The 24,318-nt window shown below is 41.3% G+C and overlaps 2 protein-coding genes and 1 long non-coding RNA gene across 8 annotated transcripts in view; 2 read left to right on the top strand and 1 right to left on the bottom strand.

Annotated features, from left to right (window-relative positions):
- LOC135205618 (ubiquitin carboxyl-terminal hydrolase CYLD-like) overlaps nucleotides 1-24,318 on the bottom strand; it is a 271,604-nt gene that overhangs the window by 157,024 nt on the left and 90,262 nt on the right. For all 4 annotated transcript variants that reach the window (XM_064236410.1, XM_064236413.1, XM_064236412.1 and 1 more), the window contains one exon: nucleotides 8,948-9,139. In XM_064236410.1, coding sequence (XP_064092480.1) covers nucleotides 8,948-9,139 — 192 coding nt within the window. The remainder of the gene's footprint in view (nucleotides 1-8,947; nucleotides 9,140-24,318) is intronic.
- LOC135205619 (tigger transposable element-derived protein 1-like) overlaps nucleotides 1-24,318 on the top strand; it is a 35,935-nt gene that overhangs the window by 1,835 nt on the left and 9,782 nt on the right. Inside the window, exons 1-2 of one of the 2 annotated variants that reach the window (XM_064236414.1) lie at nucleotides 9,022-9,147; nucleotides 12,163-16,929. In XM_064236414.1, coding sequence (XP_064092484.1) covers nucleotides 15,074-15,907 — 834 coding nt within the window. In that variant the 5' untranslated portion in view covers nucleotides 9,022-9,147; nucleotides 12,163-15,073 and the 3' untranslated portion in view covers nucleotides 15,908-16,929. Of the gene's footprint in view, nucleotides 1-9,021; nucleotides 9,148-12,162; nucleotides 16,930-24,318 lie in introns of those variants that run through there. The other variant, XR_010312562.1, reaches the window with a different exon arrangement.
- The window catches only part of LOC135205617 (uncharacterized), a 3,321-nt gene continuing 2,133 nt past the window's right edge, over nucleotides 23,131-24,318 (top strand). Inside the window, exons 1-4 of one of the 2 annotated variants that reach the window (XR_010312561.1) lie at nucleotides 23,131-23,624; nucleotides 23,760-23,834; nucleotides 23,964-24,053; nucleotides 24,180-24,275. This is a non-coding gene — a long non-coding RNA (uncharacterized LOC135205617). The remainder of the gene's footprint in view (nucleotides 23,625-23,759; nucleotides 23,835-23,963; nucleotides 24,054-24,179; nucleotides 24,276-24,318) is intronic. The other variant, XR_010312560.1, reaches the window with a different exon arrangement.

The raw sequence follows: 24,318 nt of genomic DNA, 5'->3' as shown, positions 1-24,318 counted from the left end.
CATGCACCCATCAGACGAAAGTCAATTGCCTTCTAGAGACCAAGGTCCCTGATGGCAAGATAGAAGTTCTCATAGTAGTTGTATCTCAACTAAGGAGAAACAATACTATATGCCATTGAATGACTAAGGTGAATGCAGACCTATGTCTTCACAACTGAATCGAGAGAAGTTAACTCTCAAGATTCTGAATGTAGAAAAAGTCCCGTTGATGACACCAACCAGTGAAGACGGCTTTATTCCTGTTGTTTTACAGAGGACTGAATATGCTAAACTGCTATTTCATTGCTGTTCGGTGAGAAGTTGGAGTTTGCAATGAAAGTGGAGCGCCTTTCAGTAATGAAAACACTGGGATTGTACTGCCTGAAGAACCCATTCTCATGGCTGGATCAGGGAGGACATTTATATTACTTGGAAGTAGAGCTGGCAGGGTGGGGAGCAGGCGAAGTCTTCCGTTATTCATCTACAATTCGGGGTGAACAAAGAATAATTGCACACCAACAAATTACGAGATGTACAGGCGGCCCTCGGTTAGCGGCAGCGGTTCCGTTCCTGGCCGCCAACACTAAGTGATTTTTTATGCTAAGCGATTTTAAAGCCTATGGCTGCCGCACACCTTCTTTCGAAATTCTAGACCAGTTAACAGCAACCTAGACCAGTCAAACGGCGCCGTAATCCCGCAATGGTGCAATAAGTAAAATTATATTTATGCAGTACTATAGAATTTACTGTACAGTAGCACTGTACAGTACATTATAGCATTATAAATATTGTAGTGAAAAAAACCTAGCTTTAATCCTTTGGGTGCCTAGAGTTTTATACAGTGTACAGGTAGCTCTAGTGTTCAAGTTACGATAATTTGTCTTACAATAATCCGATTTTATGAGAGACCAAATTACAATAGCCTAACTTTATCCCATCTTCTAGTTACATAAGTTCAAAAACAGCAAAAGAGGATGATGAAAGTATGGTTTTAATGTTATACTCATTGCGTACATGTGTACGGCCATGAACAACCGAACGAGAAACAACTTTTTTTTTCTAAGTACATCCGTTTGGCTTGTATTTCAATCATTGTACTATAGTACACTATTACTGTAGTTGTTATAAAAAATGACGTTATGTAGAATAGAACAGATATCTTAATGTAATGACTTTATTCACTATAGATCAAAGATCAATACAGATCAAAGATCAATCGGGAAATATACTGTTTTAAATTTAAATCTAGTTATAACTGAAGCTGAGAAAACTGTTGAAGCTGCTAATGACTATTATCGTGTATCGGTAACAAGGATAAAACTCCAGTAAACGTATGCCATCAAACACAACCATAGATAAAACTGAGATAAAATCATTTTAATCAAAACTACTGTGCTTGAAAGAACACATTTTACTGTAGGTTTCACGCCGATATAAGATAAATAATGTAAAATTCGTATTACGAAAGGAAAATTGCGATTGGAATCATGTAATTTTTTACACAATAAACATCCCGCAAACATAATATGTTAACGAAAAAAAAAAATTAGTTCACAATCACGAGACATATTCAATTCATATTTCCACCTAAAAACATGTCCTATAAGGAAAAATAACCTTGTCTCATATAAGTCAAGTATTTAGATATTCGTTTATGCTAACTACAAGCAAGAAAATTTGCTCAGAATTGCATTAAATATGGTGAAACAAACTCGGATTTGCCATCAGCTGATTTCAAACCAAAACATTGGATGCTCCAGGGAATACTGGCTTAGATTTGCTGTAGTATTTTATAATACAATAATATGAGATTACATACACTATTATTGGATACAGTGAAGTAATGTATAACTTTTTAAAGGATTTATGGAAAAGATGCATAGTATTTACTTTTTCTTCTGTGCTTATCTTAATTTTCGTCACTATGCCATCTACATAGCAACGGCATCTCGAGCTCGTACGGTTGTACCTCAATTTTTTGCTCGAGTAACAAAGCCAAAAATCAACCGAGTTGCACAGTTATAATTTGTACTTCTATCCCATGGAAAAACAAACAAATTGCAGTGTTGCAAAATCAAATGTATATGCAAGTTTTGTCTTTTAAAATAAATTTATGCAACAGTTGTAAATATAATTTATATAAATGTGATTCAATTATATAAATTAAAATTTTAATATTCGGGCACGACTGAACAACCTATTGTCTTCATCATGTGAAGGGGTGTTTCAAAGACTTCAAATGGACATGTGTACTGCCACTGTATCATATTTATGTACAAAAATAAAATAAATACCCTGTAATACATTTTTCATACACATTTTAAACATAAATGCATGAAAACTTATAACAAAAAGCTGAAGTTTCATTATAATAAAAAGCTGAAATTTCTTTAACAAAATGAGTTATAATTACCTCCAAAATTAATAAAATGACACCATGCATTTTTCAGAACAGTGGCGGACAAGAACGAACATGAAAAAACATCCTCTGACAACGTGGAGGGTAGTTACAAAAGCTGCCTTAATTTGTATCATATTTAAGTAAAAAAGAAAAAAAAATACCCTATACGTAATATATTTTCATACACATTTTAAACATAAAGGCATGAACATTTATAAAATCGACACATCGATCACTAAATTTGCACTCTTTTTAACTCGATCGTTTCGGAAGAGCGGCAGGCGGCGGCTTACAAGAACGAACATGAAAAAACATCGTATTTGATAACATGAAGGGTAGTTTCAAAAGCTGCCTATGAATCATATTTCTGCGCAGAAATAAAAATACCCTATACTACGTAATACACTTTCATACACATTTTAAACATAAAAGCATGAACATTCATAAAATCGACACATCGATCACTAAATTTGCACTTTTTTTAACTCAATATTTTCGGAATAGCGACAGGCGGCGGCTCACAAGAAAGAACATGAAAAACATCCTCTTTGATAACGTGAAGGGCAGTTTCAAAAGCTGCCTTTGTATCATATTTCTGTGCAGAAATAAAAATACCCTATACGTAATACATTTTCATACACATTTTAAACATAAAAGCATGAACATTCATAGCTAAATTTGCACTTATGTAACTCGATATTTTCGGCATAGAACAGCGTCAGAGGCATATATTTTACCCTAATACCTATGTAATAACTCTCCATAAAATTTTTTAATATTATTTGCATAACCTTTATGGTCTGAACGGCATTTCTACAAATGTATGAACTCATTGGACATAATGGCGCTAGCGGTGCTGTCAACCGAAAATTGTGCCGTAACAATACCTTAAAATGCCTTATTTTTTTAATGAATATTTTTTACGACAGCCGTAAAACCGATTCGCTGCTAAGCGATTGCGCCGTTAACTGTGGGCCGCCTGTATTTAGAAGACAAACTCAGATGTCTGAAGAAATCATTCTGCATCATCGTAGCGGCAGGTGCGATAAAGCGGAAGACTAGGCTACAGACTTCTGTTACTGTGAGGTAAACAGAATGATGATAATGAGTTTAGTGAGATATCTCTGTCTGAAAATTCTCGCAACGGCAAAAGGCGAAGCAGTAGAGATGGTGTCATACACGTATGGGAGAATTCCAGCCAACCAGAGACCTAAGCCTGTGATTGCCGGGTAGAGATTCGATTCAGTAGTCAATCATCGCAGAGGAGGAGAGACAAAACCCGACTGAACTATCTCGGAGAGCCAGCAGGACTGGCTGGGTAGGCAGGCAGCCCGGACACCGCTAGCTTTCATTCACTTGTCATCCTGAGTTGCCAGGTAATCCATTCCATGAAGGAATGCGTTCGGCTAGAACCATCGAGCATTTGCATTTTAACCGAAATGGATTTCGGTGAATGCAAACGCTGTGGTGTTGTTGTAAACAATACCACAATATCTCAAAATCAAAACTGGTAACTCTTGGGAGGCTTGCAAGGCAGTCCTGAGTTGTAGTTCAATTAAGAAGATACGTATTCATCTCGGTCACAACCCGTAGAGTTAACTACAGTATGTGCCTACACCTCAGACAATTCAACTGATAACAGAAGCATGTCATGAGGGAAATATACGTAGTATATTTGTAGGTTCCTGTACATAGACCTCCACCCCCAGCCTAAATTCTCTTCCATTCGAGGAACAAGAAAAAGGACTGGAAGCCAACCTCCTTCATTCTCTAATGAAGAGAACGAAGGTGAAGTTTTCCCGAAGGAAGACTTCTATGGTGATAACAGGATACCGAAGACAATTAGTTCAAGCCGAACTGGATGTTCCCAAAACAGTAGCACTGGAGAGGCATTCAAACTCTCGGTGCTATCCATCCTGAACGGATTGACATATGTTCGGTAAAACCCTAGGATTGAACCAAAAGCATAGTCTCTCGGGTTCGAATTCCAAGGAGTAAACTCCACCGAATTCCTCTTATTTCCTTGTTCATTCTGGTATAACCAAGAAGTAAAGGGAAAAAAAGAGAGGAGGATTGACTGTTACTGCCCATTCTTCTCTATTTCGGGGTTGACCGCCTACTGAGGCGACGGACCGTCAGGTCCATCCAGGCTGAGCCCCTCCCGAGATATTCTTCCTTCAGCAGCAGTACTTTCTTCGAATGCTAGAAATTCCAGGAATTCGAGCATTCGGCGAGATTCCCGATTATCGTAGTAACGATTATCAGGGATTCTCATCTCGCCCACTCTGGACTGTGGTTTTGCCCAAGTGTTTGCAGATCGTAGAAGACCAAAACACTTGGAGAGTGCTAGAAACTCCGAAGAAATTTAAGCGCTCGGTGAAACCATCCCCCGTGAATTTCGTCAGACGATCATCGGGTGGTGGTCCTCCCGATTCCCGTAGAAATCGAGGAGGAATGGGCAAGATCCTTCCTCAACGACGGGGACTTACGTCCAGTAGGACCCAAAGGTCCCTCCAGGAATGCAGTCCCCGACGTGGAATCCTACGGTGAACGCTCTGCAGGATCCCTCCCATTCGTCACAGCCATAGGAAGAGAGGTAATGGGGGAGGAAGATTGGACGCTCTCGCTCGCCTTGCCAGCGGAACTAGCAGTCGGAGAAGCGAGTTAGGGGTAGCCATCAACCTGTGGTGATGGCTGCTCCGAGTCTAGGAAAACATTACCGTCTGGAAAAAATGTTTTCCCAAGGAGGGTTACGAAACCCGTACTGAAGGCAAAACGTCTGCCGCCACCGTGACCGTCGTCTTGGAGGGGCTGAGCGTGCACCTGACAGGAGAGAGCCGATACCGTACTCCGATGCGTCCCAGTCCTCGTCGAGGTTGAAACCTCTCAAGAGGACCGAAGGGGGAGCTCACACCAGTCTCTGCGTGCGCGGTCCAGTGGGAGTCCCACGTGAACAGCGGTGATGGTCACCCCATGAGTCTAGGAAGCGTCATCGTCCTCGCCAGCCCCCACGATCTCCTCCAACCACTTGAGCATAAGAACTGTTTGGTTCCAAGACCAAACCAGGCTTGTGGCCTGACCGTAAGAAGTGCATTCATCATGACTCCTGTTCGCCTTGTTCCTCCCGGTGTAGCCCGAGGAGGTTGAAGGGACAGGTGAGGGAGACCTGACGCTCCTACCTGCCTACTAGCAGGACCAGTAGGCTGGGAGGACTGCAGGCGATCACCAACCCACGGTGGTGATCGAGCTGCAGGTCTGGACCAGAGGTCTCCTTGCGGAGAAGCACTGGACCAAGGACGGAGCATCGGTTGCTACGAGCGCTCCTACCCTGCCTTCCAGCAGAACCGGTAGGCTGGGAGGACTGCAGGCGATCACCAACCCACGGTGGTGATCAAGCTGCACTTCTGGACCAGCAGTCTCCTTGCGGAGAAGTGCTGGACCGAGGATGGTAGCGTTGGTCTCGTGCGTCAGGGGAGCTGCTACCAGTCGTGCAAGCCGTCCGGTCCTGGTGGGAGCAACGGTTGGGTGACTGGTAGTGTCCACTAACGCGGTGAGAGCAAGCACTGACCTCTCCAGGTCCAGGCGGGGCTGGACCCGGTGACCAGAGGGGACCTCTTCCCAGCCTCGCTACGTGAACGGTCTGGTGAGAACGTCACGTCAACCCTGGATACCGGACGATCGCTGCGCGAGTGATCGCTGGTCTGGCGAGAGTCACCTGAGTGACTCTTACCATCCTTCCGCTCCGTGCCTGGGTCCTGACACGTTGAGCATACTCAGCAGTCTGGACCTTGGCTGCACAGTCACCCATAGTTGACCGTACACTCGGTGACGAGACGGTTCCCGGTCCGGAGGTGGAACCTCTGGAGCTAGGAGCAGAGGTAACAGCAGTAGCCGGTACCCCTACGGTCCCCGTCTTCTTCTTCCCTGGGGAAGGAGAGATGGGCCCTGTTCCCGGAGGAACAGGAGGACAGCTTAAGACCCACCTATCTCACCAGAGTGAGACAGACCCTTAAAAGTCTCTGTGCGAGACTTCTTAGGGGGGGGCCACCTTCTTCTTCCTCGGCTGGGGGCCTTGGAAGTCGAAGGGGAAGAGGCCGCAGAAGACGACGACACCTTCCTCTTCTTCCTCTTTGCCAGCTTCCTCAGGACAACCGACAGGTCCTCCATCCAGGACGGAGTTGGGGCAGTTACGGTAGCAACACGGCCCAACTGCACCTATCCGGAGGGACCTGCGGGAGCAGCAGTGGAGAGAACGCTTCCTCGAGGAGGGTTACGAAACTCTTGCCTGGCAGGCGAAGCGTCTGCCACCACCGAGACTGATCGGTCGCGCGAACACGACCGTCATCTGGGTGGGGCTGAGCGTGCACCTGACAGGAGACAACCAATACTGTCCTCTGACTCTTCCAAGTCCTTGTTGAGGCCAAAACCTCTCAAGAGGGCTGTATGGGCAGCCTCCACCGGTCTCTGCGTGCACGGTCCCGCGGGAATGTCACGTCAACTCTAGGTAGCGGACGATCGCTGGTCTGGCGAGAGTCACCTGAGCGACTCTTACCATCCTTCCGCTCCGTGCCTGGGTTCTGACATGGTGACCGTACTCAGCAGTCTGGACCTTGGCTGCACGGTCACCTGTAGGTGACCGTACACTCGGTGACACTCGCAAGCGAGCGGCCAAGACGGTTCCCGGTCTGGAGGTGGAACCTCTGGAGACGGGAGAGGAAGTACCAGCGGTGGCTGGTACCTCCATGGTCCCCGTCTTCTTCTTCCCTGAGGAAGGAGAGAAGGGCCTTGTTCCCAGAGGAACGGGAGGACCAGCAGAAGACCCACCTGTCTCACCGGAGCGAGACAGACCCTTAGAAGTCCCATGACGAGACTTCTTAGGGGGGGAGACCACCTTCTCTTCTACGGCAAAGCCTAAGAAGTCAAAGGGGAGGAGACATGAAAATATGATGATCTCGAAGAGGAGGATGACGACACTTGATGAGCTCTCTTCCTCTTCGATTCCTCCAAATTTTACCAGACTTCTACCATCAGGAATAGATAAACATCATAGGGCAGCGCGAAAGCTTCGTCCAGTGACGTAACTCCAGGGTAGTATTGGTAAATGAATATGATTATCAGCAGGGGATCAGTACACACACTCAAAGATCGGTATCACAACATGCTACAAGTCACAGGTACAATTCCAAGGTTAGGATAACCAATACGAAGAGCTATCCAACCAATACTGCTGTAAACACAATCACCACTGTTAGTCTGTAAAATAAGGAAAAAATGATTAAAGTAATAAGGATACTCCTCTTGCTAAAGTAATAAGGATACTCCTCTTGCATCCAAGGGCACCGCCCTCTGAAGTGAGAGGAGATCCCCCAAACATCTACATCACACACCCCTTCTTCTACCTTCGTCCGATAGTAAGTGAAAGGATGAAGGAGAAGAGAAATTACCATAAAAACAAAACAAGGACAAACCTTTGAAGTTCCCCTTGGTAATTCCCAAGCGTAGGCATAATTTTCGGATGAATACATGTCTTGTCCTCACGTTAAAGGGCGAAAGAATGTAAATAATATGTTGGCATACCTTTGCTGCCGACTCTTAACACAAGTAGAGAGGTGGCTATAAAGGCTATCACAAAAAGTGGGTTTGTATATTAATTTAATTTAATATTAATATCAAAACACCGTATACGTATACATATTTATTTAAAAAAAAAATAAACCATAAAGACCCCACCGGAAAAAAAGATCAACAACCAGTCAGCCAGAGCTCACAAACACGTCTTCATCGGAAGACGGCCGAAAGCAAAGTGGAGTGTTTACATCCGGGCAGGCTAGCCTACCCGCCTGCCACATGGTAGTTACTGCCTAACCACCTTGTTCAAGAATTTAATGGGCGTAATTCCAGCTACGCCGAAAGTAATTCCTTATGTAAAGGACCGAGAGTTTGTATATTGCGTAGGAATAAGTAAAAATTTTTAACACTGCTAAAAGTACTGTATTAATATCTTATGACCCCAGATTTCATCTTGTCATAATTATGTGGAAAGTTGGCCATTAAGTAATGCAGTAGTCAATTAATCTTCTGCCAACAGAGGTTGCATTTGCACATCTCTCGTGATCATGAGAATCTTGTATTATATAATAATTCATCTAATTTAAAAAAAAAGGCTAGTCATCTTGATTTTGAATATTCCAAATATATTTTCATCTTTTGTGGACACAGAACCATATTTGATTTATTTAATCCCTACACTTACATTCTTTTATGTATGCTGTGCAAAACTTTTCCGTATTTTCTTATTCCTTAATTTCAAGTATTCAAAATATAGAACCATGAATAGCTCTCGTGACAGAGAGAATTCCTATTACTTGTAAAAGCACAAAGTCAACTTAGGCCATCTAGATACCAATGTCAATTTAGGCCATTTGGATAGTTTTTTACTTTTAGCAATTATCAATAAATGAAATTCCCATGCAATATTGAAAATATTTCACAATACGTACATGTAACGAACACATGTAAAGACCAACAGAACTTCAAATAACACAAACAGACTTTCAAAATTCATACTTTATTGCTGGAAGACATGTTCTTCTGTGAACTGTATGTCATGTGTGGAAGTAATTCCCAGTCTTCTTTTTCAGAGTAAGGTGGAGGAGGAGGGCCAGATGAGCGTTGCTGTCCAACAGCAGTCAGCTGCTCATAGGCTAAAAGTTGGAACGGAGTCATGCTGGTTATTTCACTGCTTAGCTGGTTATCACCCTGAGAAAGTGAGTAAGAATATGTAAATATTTATATTAATATAAAAAATTAAACTACTGGACATATAATTAACTGGGCAACATACCCCTGACATGATGGTCTGGGCCAACCTATCTGGTTGGAAAAGTTGCAGCTGATTATCCACATTCAATTTAAGAATATACATACCCATCACAATTTACAGAGCACATGTAAATTAGTTGGTCATGTAATATTGTGTCTATATTAATAAGGATTGATGATGATTGTTAAATCACACACAATAAAAGAAAAGTTAAAGTCCATGGGGAAAAATAATAGTAAATGGTTGAATGATACAAATTTCATAAAAAAATGGTTTTCCACATCTTGCACTCTTCCCAATCACTTAATCAGTTATTTTATGCTTTCTTTTCATGTATGTACACCTACTAAAATTGTCCTATTCCCTCCTAGCTTCCCGAATCTATTTTCTCCCAACTATTCAACATTTTCTGATCTCTTTCCTCCCAACTATTCAACATTTCCCTCATCTCCTTCCCCCCCAGCTATTCAACTTTTTCTTGATCTATTCTCACCCAACAGTTTAACTTTTTCCTACTATCTTCCAACCCACCTAATCAACTTGTGCCTGACCTTCCTTCTAGCTATTCAACCTACTCATGATCTCTTTCCTCCTAGCTACTCAATGCTTTTCTGATATATTTTCTCCTAGATACTCAACTTTTGCCTGACCTTCCTTTCAGCTACCCAACTTATTCCCAATCCTTTTCCTCCCAGCTATTCATCCCAGTCAGCGATTCAACTTATTCCTGCACCATTTACAACCAACTATCCACCTTTCAGACTCTTCTCACCCAGCAATTCAACTTTTTTCTTATCTACTCCTCCCAGCTATTCAACTTTTTCCTGATCTACCACCTCCCAGCTATTCAACTTTTCTGGCCCTCTTCCCAACCAGCTATTCAACGTCTTCAGGCTGTCTTCTCCCCCACCTATTCAAATATTACTTTATCTACTTCATCTTAGGCAATTCAACTTTTCCTTGGTCTCTTTCCTCCCAAATATTGAACATTTACTCTCTCTTTCCAACCAACTATTCAACTTTTTCAGGTTCTCTTATCACCCAGATATCCAAATATTACTTGATCTACTTCCTCCCAGCTATTCAACTTTTTCATGATACCTTTCTTCCCAGCTATTCAACTTTTTACTGGTTGCCTTCCTCCCAGCTATTCAACTTTTTTCCGATCTCTTCCCTTCCAACTACAATCAACCTCGGGTATTTGCGGAGGTTAAGGACCACAACCACCCCTGCATAACGAAAATCCGCATTAAATTGTTACCCCTCTCTACAAATGCTTATAAGTGCCTATTTTAATAGTTTAAACACCAAATATTGTATCCTGTATACCTTCAAATAAAATACTAATAACTGCCTTTTTTAACTGTTCAAACACCAAATATACCTTAAAATTATCATTCTAATGCAATATATCATTTCAATGTCATCTTACAACATTACCCTTAAAAATGTAGTTTACAACTAAGATTGAAAACTAATCACATTACTCAATAAGAGACAATGACAGAGCGCGAAAGAGAAACAATATTTATGCACATGAAAAATATTTACCATATATTTCCAAGTACGTATAAGAGGACCTTTAAATCCTAAAATTCTCCCCTAAAAATTGGGGGTCATCTTATACTGCAATACTAAAGATCAAACCTTGAATACTAAGATGCGTATCAGTAGGCTAGCCTCAGCCTCGGTGCTATAGCCTAACCACCAACATACATAAAGATTCACTTTATGAAATAAACTCATAATTAAGGTAATAAAACCATTTTACCATATATATTATTGGCATATCTTCAAAACAAATCGCCTATTTGAGGAATAATTTGAAATCAATGAAAGAAACATTTATCTATGCGATCCGAGTTGTGAAAATGTAAACATTGAGTTGCGGTTGTGCTGACAGCAACCTTTATCTTTTGGTAACCTTTAAGAAATTTCATTAGAAGTGTAATTATAGTATAAATAACATTTATTTTACATTAAAGGTATCTCATACATATCACAAGACTGATCACATGTACCACGATCTTAGAGATCCAGTTTGGTTCTGGCGAGTTGACTTCAGCTTCATCGATATGCAAATCACCTTCAGTACTGTTCATGGCATTTTAAAAATTATTTTATGACACTATATTTTCACGTTCCCTCCATGCTTTTATGATAAACGCAGCGAATATTAAGTGAGGCAGCACGCAAAGCTGTTTGTAATTTAAAATTGTAACTTTTCGAACAATTCAGGCATATGAAGATGATTGTGTACAATTTTTATCGTTCATTATTGTAGTATTATTAGCGGTTGTTTGAGAATGACGACGAAACGTAAAAAAAACAATGGTTGCCCTTTACTGCGTCCTCCTGCATGAAAAACATATGCTTGGCTTTGTTAAACCCAACTTTGATCATTTACGAAAGGAATGTATGTATCTCTTAATTAAGTTTCATTCAGCAACTAAAGACAGTGATGATATTGGTAAAATGCCATCAGTTGAGACTGTAAACAACCATAGAATGCAAATGGCACATCATCAATTTTTCTTATAATGTAATACAATAATACATGTAATATGATTACAGTTAAACATATTTCATCTAATTTATCAATATTCTCAATACAACTATTATTCGACTTTTGCAAGTGGATATCTATCAGTGTAACAACATGACCGAGGCAATTCTCTCTCTCTCTCTCTCTCTCTCTCTCTCTCTCTCTCTCTCTCTCTCTCTCTCTCTCTCTCTCTCAACAATTGTAATACTAATGATACTCCTCCATCCTCCACTACAAAATTCCAGTTTTTAGAATTCTGAATGAAGCGATTATTGTAAACATGTATTGGCATAAACAACCGAATTGAGAAAACTGATTGCTGACGTGTTTATTAAGAGCTCCGTTAAAATTGTTAAACCCTGCCAATTCTCAATAAGTAAAAATAAAATACATTTTTGTTCATTTCTCATGCAGAGATGATCTCAAGAAAGCATACTAGTAAATTAAAGCTGCAGGTTATAGCAGGGGGTGAATAAAACGAATAACAGCCAGGCGGCAGTGATGTTTGGAACTGGAGAAATCACACCTACTTAATGCTTATACAGTTAAGTAATATGTGCATGTTTTCAACCAAACTTCGTTATGGTGAAAGGTATCTCCGAATTATATCTCTCCTAACAAATAATGGCAATGAAGAATCGATAATACTCAATCAGCAGAAATTTTGAGAATGTAAACAATATCAAAAGCAAATGATGTACATGACGATGATTATATTCTGTAATACCGTAATGATATGATAATAGTAATACTGTTATATGATACAACAAGCAAAACAATCTTTATTTAAATCATCATTATTAATATAGTTGTACTGTTTAATTTTTGCAAGTAATCACTTTTCTCCAAAAAAAACATTTTGATTTGTAATTTAGTTGTCCCAACTACAAATATGAGATAAATTCATGAAAATTTACCATGATTTTTGGCCTCGTCTTATCTAAAGGCCATCTTATATGCGGAAATATATGGTAATACACTATTGACGGTACATACACAAGGGTAAATAAAGATTGATTCACAAAACTAGGTTATAAGAATATACCGTATCAACACACTAAGCTTAAATCAATCATAAACGAGAGGGGAAACTCCCTCACAAAGCATTGGAGCTACAAGCCAATCAGCAAGTAGCAAAGCTGGTAACCTGCTGTGTGATTGGCTACTTCCAACCCTTCCAGCCAACAAGTTGTTGTGCAACAAGCCAATCAGCAACCAGAGAAGCTGGTACCCTGTTGTGTGATTAACCACTTCCAACCCTTCCAGCATATAGTGGGTCATCATGGGGACTATGGTGAAAAAAATGACAAATTTTTAACCAATTTGTATTTTTCATAACTAACAAACCTGAGGTCTTACATTAAGATAATACTTGCGCCAAGCTGGAAACAGGTAGAATTAATAACAAACTTGTGAGATCCAGGGACTATTGGCATCTATTTCAGGTCATGGGGTATTGTAGTTCCCAGAATGCCCTTGGCATTTCATGACCCATCAGTTACTCTTCCAACCCAGTTTAGACTGTTAGAGGGGTGGTTAGAGGTGGGCCTTATCTGTTAAGACCTCAGGTTTGTTAGTTATGAAAAATACAAATTGGTTAAAAATTTGTCATTTGCTCATATACGAAACAAACCTTCAGTCTTAACATTAGGATAGACTTACTTATTGGTGGGAGGTAAGTCTCTATAACCGACTGGGAGTTTTCCACCTTTATCCATTTCTGAATAGTAGATGTATTCTAAGACAATGGACTATTAACCTCTGAACCAAAGATATATGAGAATCTATTGGTTTCCCTCTCTGGGTATTCATACAATGCCATGGTTTATTGCATTACGGAAGGTGGAGAGCTATCCGTTCTCATTTTGAGGTTCTGAGACTGCATTACCTTGTTCAGAACCTGACGGCTTATGCAAGATGGAGGAAATGCGTACACGTCCAGATTGTCCCATGGGTGTTGTAGCGCATCTTCTGCTACTGCCTCTGCGTCCGAGACTACTGAACAATACACTCCCAACTTTTTGTTGTACATGGTTGAGAATAGGTCTATGATCGGCCTTTTCCACAATAAGAACATTCTGTTCACTACTTCTTGATGCAAGGACCACTCTGTTCCTAGGATCTGGTCCCTGTGGCTCAATTTGTTGGCCACTATGTTTCTTTTTCCTGGAATATATCTGGCTCTGATGTCTACTAAGTTCTCTACAGCCCACTGATGAAGTTGAACTGTCATCAGGTGTAACTGCCGAGATACTAGGCCTCCTTGCTTGTTTACGTAAGCTACTACTGTGGTTGTTGTCTGACATCAATACCACTGATTGCTCCTTCACACTCTCCCGGAATTCCTTTAGTGCCAGAAACGCTGCTTTTAACTCCAACACGTTTATATGGAGTTCTCTGCCCTCGCAACTCCACTTCCCTGAAATCATCAGCTCCTCCTTCGAGTGAAGCATCCGAGGACAGCAAGAGGTCCGGAGAGGGTTGCTGAAGGGGAACTCCCACTGTCAGATTGTTGTCCTGCACCCACCACAGCAGGTCTTTCCTCACCTCTGTCGACAAGGGAATTTGCTCGTATGGGTGATCTACCGTTGGCAACCAAAACTCCTTCATCCTCCATTGCAATGATTGAAGGTGTAGTCTCATGTGTGGTACCAGCTTTGCCGGGGAACTTAGAATTTCCAGTACTACTTGCCACTGTTTTGCTGGCTGTGCTTGCTTTTCCAGAAAGGCATTCACCACTTGTTTGCATTTCTCTACCCTCTGGTCTGCTGGGAACACTTTGGCTTTTACTGTGTCTATAATCGTACCCAGATACACCAGCCGTTGACTTGGATCCAACTTTGACTTCTAGTTTTATCACAATGCCTAGGCTCTGACAAAACTGCAGAAGGGTAACGCTGGTATGTCATGGCCGTCCGACCCTACGACCGTGGCATCTTTGATCTCTGATGGCCGACATCGGCTTGATCTAGAATAGTTAGTAGGAGAACGTGACTGCCTAACTTCTTCTCTACTCACAGATCTAGAGCGAGAACTCCGTCTATACAGTAACCTCCCCGTTAACACGAGTTCTGTTAACACGATTTCGATCTTACACGAGTTCAAAATCATACAGAAAAATTCTGCTAACACATAATATTTGATGTTACACGATTTGAATTTTCCGCTGAGAGCAAGAGCGCGGGAGGTGTGGCGAGAGTCTGACTGACCCCACCTTTCCTGCGCTCTCTCTCTCTTGCCTGCTGGCTCAGTGTGAAGCCAGCCCTCGCAGTGAGAAGAGCCAATATATTCTAGCATTGGTTAACATAATAGTGCGTACTTTACTATGGCACCCAAGCGTCTTCTTGCCTCAAAGGAGAGTGAATCAAAGAGAAGGAAAGTTGTGACCATAGAAAAGAAGTTAGAAGTATTGAATCACTATGATCGTGGTGAAAAAACTTCAGTAATAGTTCTCGCTACAGGTCTTAACGAGAGCACATTGAGGACCATAAGGGCGAATGCTGACAAAATCAGAGCTAGTGCTGTCGCTGGTACATCAGCTTCCTCCTCACAATGTTCCAGGGCAAGATCTTTAGAGATGGAGAGGATGGAGAAGTTATTGGCACAATGGATTCAACACCAGAACAAGGATAATGTCCCTCTCAGCATGGCTATTATACAGGCTAAAGCCTTGAGTATTCACAATGATCTGGTAGACGAGGAGGAGAAAGACAAAGTCAAGAACTTTAATGCAAGTGCTGGATGGTTCGCCAGGTTCAAAAAACGATATGGCTTTCACAATCTCAAGATGACTGGGGAAGCAGCCTCTGCCGATGTAGAAGCAGCCAAGACATATCCAGCTACCCTCAAGATGATCATCGAGGAAGGTGGCTACACATCTAAGCAGATTTTTAATGTAGACAAAACTGGTCTATATTGGAAGAAACTGCCTAACCGGACTTACATCTCGGTTGAAGAGACGACAGCACCTAGATTCAAGGCCTCAAAGGATCGACTCACTCTAATGTTTGGTGCCAATGCAGAGGGAGACTGTAAGCTGAAGCCTGCCCTCATCTATCACTCGGAAAATCCACGAGCATTGAAGGTAAGGTATAAACGTCAATTATTAGCCACAAAAGATTTGATATTTTTTCTCAAGATTGTAAACTCTAATTTTTAATTCCTAAACCATAACAAAAAAGAAAATCGTGTCACCAGCTCACAATTTACGGTGCACTAAACTAATTCTGTTTGTTCTAGTGTCTTCACAGGGCTATGTCAAGACCTTCCAACCCTGCTATTGGTATTCCAACAAAAAAGGATGGATGACGGGAAGCATTTTTAAGGATTACATTGGAAAATTGGAAAAAGAATTTGAACTTTACTGTGAGAAGGAAGAGATTCCATTCAAGATTCTGCTCATCTTGGATAATGCGCCCAGCCATCCTCCATCAATAGAAAATCTATCCAGCAACATCCAGTTCACTTTCTTGCCACCAAACACCACTTCATTGCTTCAGCCATGTGACTAAGGAATCATCAAAACTTTCAAGTCTTACTATCTACGTTCGACCCTGACTGACATGGTTGCGAGGACACAAACAGATAAGATGACCGTGAAGGAATATTGGAAGCAGTTTACCATCAAAGATGCTCTCCATTTTATAAAAGAATCTTGGGAGAAAGTGCCAAGGAAATGCCTGAATGGGGTTTGGAAACATCTGTGTCCTCAATTGGTGTATGATTTCGTCGGCTTTGACATCAGTGAAAATATTTACAAAGCTAGCAAGGAATGTCTTGTCAAGGCAAAGGAAGCTAGGTTCGATGAACTTGAAGAAAAAGACATTGAAGAACTGCTTGAATCACACCGAGAGGAATTGACAAACGAAGAACTCTTGGAGATGGAGAAGCTACAAAATGCAGAGTTGGAGGCAGCTGCATCACGGCCTACAGCACCCACCCCAGAGCCTGAGCGAATGCTAACAAAAAGTGATCTTGAAGAAGCCCTGTCATCCATACGAGGAGCATTAGACATCCTAGAAGCCAAGGATCCCAACATCAACAGGAGTGCAACAATAGCTAGAAAGGTGATGTCAGAACTGAACTGCTAAACAGTAATGCTTGAACAAAAGAAGAAAACAACACAAACAAAACTGAGCCAGAGAGCAGGGTGAGGAGAGAGAGCGGGACGAGGAAGGACAGTGGAGTAGGAGGAGATGAGGAGGGAGAGGGGGTGAGGAGGGAGAGGGGGGTGAGCGTGGGGACTGGAGTGATGCGTCAGTGTTTACTAGTTTACGTGCGTTACAACTACTGAACAGTATTTTCTTAAATAAATACAACTAGGGTAAGAATGTGTGTTTTTATTGTTTCTGTGACCTTTAAATATATATAAATATATAAAAATATATAAATATAGTGTTTTTTTCTGGCAAAATCCCAAAATAGATTAAGTTTCCCATTGCCCTGGAACGTTAACCCCCTTATTTCCATTATTGCTTATGGAGAAATACTTCCCTGTTAACACGAATTCGGCTCACACGACATCTCCAGGAACGTAACCTTCGTGTTAACGGGGAGGTTACTGTACCTCCAAGATGAAGGTTCTCCTGAAACCGTTCTAATTTCCTCTCTATCTCTATTAATATCATTCAAGGTCATTTAACTATCATCTCCAACGGCCGTTGGGGAAGTCGGCCTTGATCTCTCATCGAGGCCAACGCCTTCCATTAGCGTATCAGGAAATGGTTTCCAAATCTTTATTATTTGACCTTTTAATGGGAGCTCTCTCATCCTTTCTCCTTATCTTAAAAGGTCTTACAGGCGAAACTGGTATCCATTCTCCATTCTTCGTTGAATGCTGCCCACTCACCGTTGATTTTACCAACGGCAGTGGAGTCTCTTCTAAATGCTTTGTCCTCACTGCTGGCATCTCTGCAGCAGCCGCTATCCCAGCGACCGCCGATGCTTTCGCTTGTTCGGATGCCTGTAAATGACTTCGTCCATTAGCGTTAAGCTTATCAGCCACTGTCTTCTTTACTGTGTTGCTGACAGGGATGTGACGGTCCTGGCTCGAAGAGGAAGAAGAATTTACTCTTCTTCTCTTGGCCCGAGGATCAGTCACAAAATCCCGTATCCTCCAACACTTGACTGGTACACGCAGTGACGTCATTGAATTTTGCGATGATGCCGAAGAAGACAAAGACGACGACGATTCACGTCTTTTCTTTTTGTCTTTCTTATCTATCTTGTCCTCTAGAGCTTGTAATTTCTTCATGACTGTGTATCAAAGAGTCAGAAAGCGTATTCGTCTCCGGAGGCAACGAAGTAGTGAGAGAAGTAGTAGGCTGTGACGTCATCGCGTCAGCCATGTCCGTGTGTGACGCCGGTTGTGACATCACCACTCTTGTAGGGAGAGATTGAGCGGCTGCTGCTGGAAGCCCTGTGTGTGCTGCAAAACTGCTTCTAACATTTTGCAGTGCCAGAAACATTGATGTTGTTGTTGCTGTGGCATTAGCTCCCATAAAATGCAGGCCAGGGGGATGAAGAACATTCATCGTTGTCAGGCCCGGGTGGAAATGTGACGCCATATAATGAGAAAGCAACCCCTCCAAGGTTGGTACGCCTGGTAGGCCTAACACTGACCACGTTCCTTCTATTCTCTGCGCATCGGGGGCCGACACCTGGAACAAAGATGGCAATGCTCCCCCTCTCCCTGCTGGGAATGACAGAGCATAATTATGCATAAAATTACCCAAAACCCCTCCTGGAGTTTCCAGTATCGAATCGCTAGAATAAACTGAAGGGGTATGGGAAACATCAAAAGCAGGTGACGAAACATAAGGAGCAGTCTGATGTATTGCCGATACGAAAGAAGCCGACGACACTTGGTCATCCAAAGATGGCGACGTCTCCTTTCTTTTGAACTGGCCCTTCCCATAAAACTTCATGCATTGTTCCACTGACCAACCACAACAAACTGAACAAGGATTAGTAATAGTACATACATTTTCTCTGCACCTACTACACATTGGATGTGGATCTGTAGACACCGATGTCAAAAATCTTGAAGAAGGAAACCCACTCACTCCAGGGCATTTCCTCTGGCTCTTGCGAGAACCTGAAGAAATTTCCGTTGGTGAAGCAAAATTCTCCATCTCACAACGTACACACACCTAGTAGATCACACCCACACTGAGATCACTCAGAGAGAGAAAAAATGAAAATATGAATAAAATCGGGCAAACTAAACCGGCTTTAAAACAGATAGAAAGTAATCCCATCCTATCTTAAAGGCGGTAGGAAAGTAACTGATGGGTCACAAGACACCAAGGGCGTTCTGGGAACTACAATACCCTGTGACCTGGTATAGATGCCAATAGTCCCTGGATCTCACAAGTTTGTTATCAATTCTACTGGTTTCCAGCTTGGCGCTAGTATTATCCTAATGTTAAGACCGAAGGTTTGTTTTGTATATGAACAATGACAAATTTTCTAAGACAATTTGTATTTTTCATAGCTACAAACCTTCGGTCTTACAATAGGATAGTTTCTAGCACCTAGCTAGATCCGGTTAAATCGCAGATGAAAGCAAGGAATCTTGTGAGATCTGGCAACGCATGCGTATATCGGGTAAAGAGTGGTCAAAGACCACGCATCTACACCACAGTGTCAGTCTTTGCTTAACCGCCTGGGTGAGAGTTGGGGTTGACCTCTCTCGGCCTTTACCCCGTTCATTGCCAGTTTCGCTTGTGTTTTAGTGTGTGCTGTTATTATGGCTTCTTGTTCCAATAATTATTGTTTTTATTTATGTATCAAATAATTTACATCAGCCGATGGTTATGTAATTTGATAAATTGGGGGTCGTCTTATGTGGCGAATACACCTTTAAACCTACAATTTTACATGAAAAATTAGGGGTCATCTTATGCGCAGGGTTGCCTTATATGCCAGCATATACGGTATCTCATGCAGAGCTATCGAGCCCCTTCTGCATCTCTCTCTCACAAAGATAAGGGAGAGAATTTTTACGCATTATGTAATATGTATGTTTGTTTTGTAAGATAAATAAGTGATTTACTAATTTTCAAATATTAATGTAAACAACAAAATATAATTGTGAAAGATATATGTACTGTATTATTGACACTTCTCTCTCTCTCTCTCTCTCTGTTATTGGCTGGGAGAGTTGGAAGAAGTACATCACACAGCAAGGCATAAATAAAGGACGAGTTACCTCAATCCATATCAACATTTGAAACTTAGTAATTAAATTAATAATCATACAAAAAAGATACATGTTACATTTGCATAAAAATGCTCTTTCATCTCAGTGAGTGAAAGAAATAAATTATCAATCATACAAAAAAGATGTTACATTTGCATAAAAATTCTCTCTTATCTCAGAGAGAGAGAGAGAGAGAGAGAGAGAGAGAGAGAGAGAGAGAGAGAGAGAGAGAGAGAGAGAGAGAGCGAGAGAGAGAAAAGGAGAGGAGAGAGAGAGAGAGAGAGAGAGAGAGAGAGAGAGAGAGAGAGAGAGAGAGAGAACTTATATACTATTGACAGTATATACAAAGTACCAAGCTACATGCTTTATTATTACTGGTTACTTCCCATTCCCTCCACCAATAATGTGTTGTCATGGAAAGAGTGAGAGAGAGGGAGTTGATGAATATCATTTTTTATACAGTACATATTAGGATGATGATAAATCAATACTAAGGGATTTTACTTTTAACATTTGATTAATATTTGGCTGTTTACATTAATATTACTACTTGTAAATTAGTGAATTCAATCTTTTTTCATAAAAATGTATTTATTATTGAAAATAAAATGAAAATAAAGTAATTTGTAAATACTGCTCAATGAAAAAATCCTTGAAGTTGTGAATTTCCCACAATATATTTGGGGATAAGTTTCACAGAAAAAACCGTGAAGTACTGAATCCACGATTCCTGAACCATGAATCTAGCTGGGGTCCACCATGTGTGTGTGTGTGTGTGTGTATAAATGTGTATACTGTATGTTTATATATATATATATATGATATATATAATATATATATATATATATATATATATATATATATATATATATATAGATATATATATATATATATATATATATATATATATATATATATATATATATATAGCTATATATACAGGCGGTCCCCGGCTTACGACGGTTCCGGCTTACGACGTTCCGAGGTTACGACGCTTTTTCTTAAATATTCAATGGAAATTCCGTCCTGGGTTACGACGCTTGTTCCGAGGTTACGACGCTGACGCTTCCGACGCTCCGAGTTAACGACGCTTTTAAAAAACGCATGCTATGATAAAAATCCTTTATAGTTTAGCACAGTACATAATAAAAATATGTTTTTGGTTACATTACAACAAAAATTTTGAGGTTTATGAATGATTTTTGACACTTTTTTTTTTCGTATTTTTGGTTTGAATTTTTTTTACTGACGGCCGCATATGCGGAACTAGTTTGCGGGCGAATGAATACATAGCCTTGGGATGCGCAGTTTAAAACAGTTCCAAAAGCGCAAATATATGAAAAAATCATTGCTTGTTTCCAGTACATAATTAAAAAAACTAAGTTTCTGGTTAGATTACAACACAAATGCCAAGGTTAACGACGTTTGTTATGCTTTTTTAACGATACCTCATATGCAGAACTAGTTTTTGAGCGGAGGTGCATAAATTAATTAACGCTATTAAACTGTATGGTAAATTGACCGAACAACGACCTCGGGACGGTCGAGGACGCCAAGCGTAACAATACGAAAGGACGCCACTTCAATCGCGTGCCTTGCCTGCATTCCACTAGGTTGTGTGCTGATACGTTGCTGAAATTCCTTGCCATTTTCGCTAATTTACAATGGCTCCTAAACGCCAAAGTACTTCCTCCGATGATAGTTCATCCAAGAAGAGGAAGGTCATCACGATGGAGGTCAAATATGACGTGATAAAGCGTTCGGAGAAGGGAGAACTAACACCGAAATAGGCCGTTCTTTAGGCTTGAGCAGGACCACGGTGGTAACCATTGTGAAGGATAAGGAACGTATTCTGAAGCACGTTAAGGATGCTGCACCGATGAAGTCAACGGTGATAAACGAGAAGCAACGTAGCCAGAGCATTGTTGAAATGGAGAAATTGCTCATGATCTGGCTGGAGACCAGAACCAGCGACGTGTTTCCGGTCCGAGCTTAAGTGTGATCCAGGAGAAGGCTAGAGCGCTGCCATGGAGGCAGAGTTAGTGAAAAAGTTTGGCGAAGGCAGTGCTGGTGGTGAATTTTCCGCGAGTAGAGGTTGGTTTAACCGTTTTAAGGCTCGTGCAAATTTGCATAATGTGAAGCTGCAAGGTGAAGCTGCTAGTGCTGATAGCGAAGCAGCAGAAAGTTTTCCAGGTGGTTTGGCTGAGATAATTAAGGATGGTGGTTACACGGCTGACCAAGTCTTTAATGTGGATGAGACTGGATTATTTTGGAAAAGAATGCCAAATCGAACGTACCTTTCCAAGGAGGAGAAGTCAGCACACCTGGCCATTAAAGCTGGAAAGGAGCGACTGACTTTGCTGTTTGGGGCCAATGCAAGTGGTGATTTGAAACTGAAGCCCTTGCTGGTGTATTTGGCCGAGAATCCCAGGGCTTTCAAGGGCATTTTCAAGAGTCAACTCCCTGTGATTTGGAATCTAACAAGAAGGCGTGGGTTACCTTAATGGTCTTCGAAGATTGGTTCAATGACCATTTCGTGCCAGCAGTGGAGCGGTATTTGACTTCGAAGGGTCTGCCTTTTAAGGCCCTCTTAGTCCTGGACAATGCCCCTGGTCACCCTTCAAATTTGAGCGACATGCATCCTAATGTGAAGGTGGTGTACCTCCCACCCAATACCACATCGCTGATACAGGCCAATGGGGTGGGACCAGGGTAGTAATAAGCAAATTTACAAGGGATTACTTACCTTAGAAGGGACCATTAACGGTGGTTGCTTTGAGGGCCAGGGGGGCCATAGAAGCTAACAAGGAGTTGACACTGAAGCAATTCTGGAAGGGCTACAACATTGCAGATGCAGTGAAGAACATTGCAAGTGCTTGGGACGAGGTGAAGACGACCACTTTAAATGGGGCCTGGAGGAAACTGTGTCCACAGTTTGTGAACAGTTTTGAAGGCTTTGACCAGGCAGAAGACGTCGAGACTGTGACGAGGAGATCGTTAGGGCTAAGCAAGAGGCCTGCAACTAGATCTTGAACCTGATGATGTAACAGAGCTGCTGGCTTCCCATGGAGAGGAATTGTCTGCAGAGGACTTACAGAACTTGAACAACAAATGATTGAGAAGAGGAGGCGGCACCAGAGCCAAAACCCAGGTCATTAACTGTGAAAGGCTTGTCAGAGGGTTTTACTCATCTGGAGAGAGCCTTGGCTTCTTTTGAGGCAGAAGACCCTAACGTTTCTAGGTTTGACAAAATCAAAGAGAGGAATCATGGATTTGGTGACTTTCTACAAGGAGACCCTGAAGGAGAAGCAGACGAAGAGAAGTGTGCAGTCCAGGCTTGACACTTTCTTTCACAAGTCTCCAGTACCACCACCTCCCACTCCTAGTCCTGGTAAGGAATTCTGAACTGTTTTACTAATTTATGTGTTTACATAGTGTACATAGTATTAAAATGTGTTAATTTTTTAATGTAACAACTACTAAATGTAAGAGTAAATTGTAACTTCATTAATTTTCATCATTTGTAATTTTATTGCAGAAGTGGTGACAGTTCCAGATCCCCCTGTACTACCTGTGACAGTTCCAGATCTCCCTGTACTACCTGTGACAGTTCCAGATCCCCCTGTACCTGGACCCTCTGTATCAGCCCGCCCACCTGCACGTGTACAATCAGGTAAGCAATTTCATTTTTCTCATTTTCATGTTGGAAATTGTTTACACCCTACATACATTCGTACACTAACTTACATAGTGGTACAATGTGTTTGATGTTGCATAACCTTATTATTATTTTTTTTTTCCATTTCAGACCCCTTTGATAGTGACAGTGACCCAGATGACCCTGAGCCTTTCCATGGTTTTGATGCCTCGCCCTATACATCAGGTAAGGAATCCTTAACAAATTTGTATAAAATGTTTTATAAATTGCTAATAGAAATTTTATTAAAAGTGTACATATGCTACAATTACATCCACCTTATAATATATTTATGTACCCTATCATTCTTTCCAGATGTAGATGTTCCCTCATCAGTTGATACAAGTATCACCTCCCCAGAGCCCAAATCAGTTGATACGAGTATCACCTCTCCCATTCCTTCAGGTAAAAGAATTCTTCATTTTTTATATTGAACATACGTATTACACACTACATATGTCAAACAGTAATAACATGTGCAGTAGTTACAGTAGTAGTAACTATCATTTTATATATTTTTTATCATTCCAGACTCCCAAGCACCTGCCCATCCCACTCCATAGCCCAGCCACCCACTCTCATGTACCATATGACCATCCCAGTAAGCAAGCCAACCACTAGCATTTGGTAAGGACAGTTTTTTTTATTAATGTTTTAATATTACATATGT

This window comes from Macrobrachium nipponense, chromosome 24 (assembly GCF_015104395.2).
Source record: "Macrobrachium nipponense isolate FS-2020 chromosome 24, ASM1510439v2, whole genome shotgun sequence".
NCBI lineage: Eukaryota > Metazoa > Arthropoda > Malacostraca > Decapoda > Palaemonidae > Macrobrachium > Macrobrachium nipponense.
The sequence above is the reverse complement of the archived record's forward strand: the minus strand, read 5'-3'. Positions and strand labels throughout refer to the sequence as shown.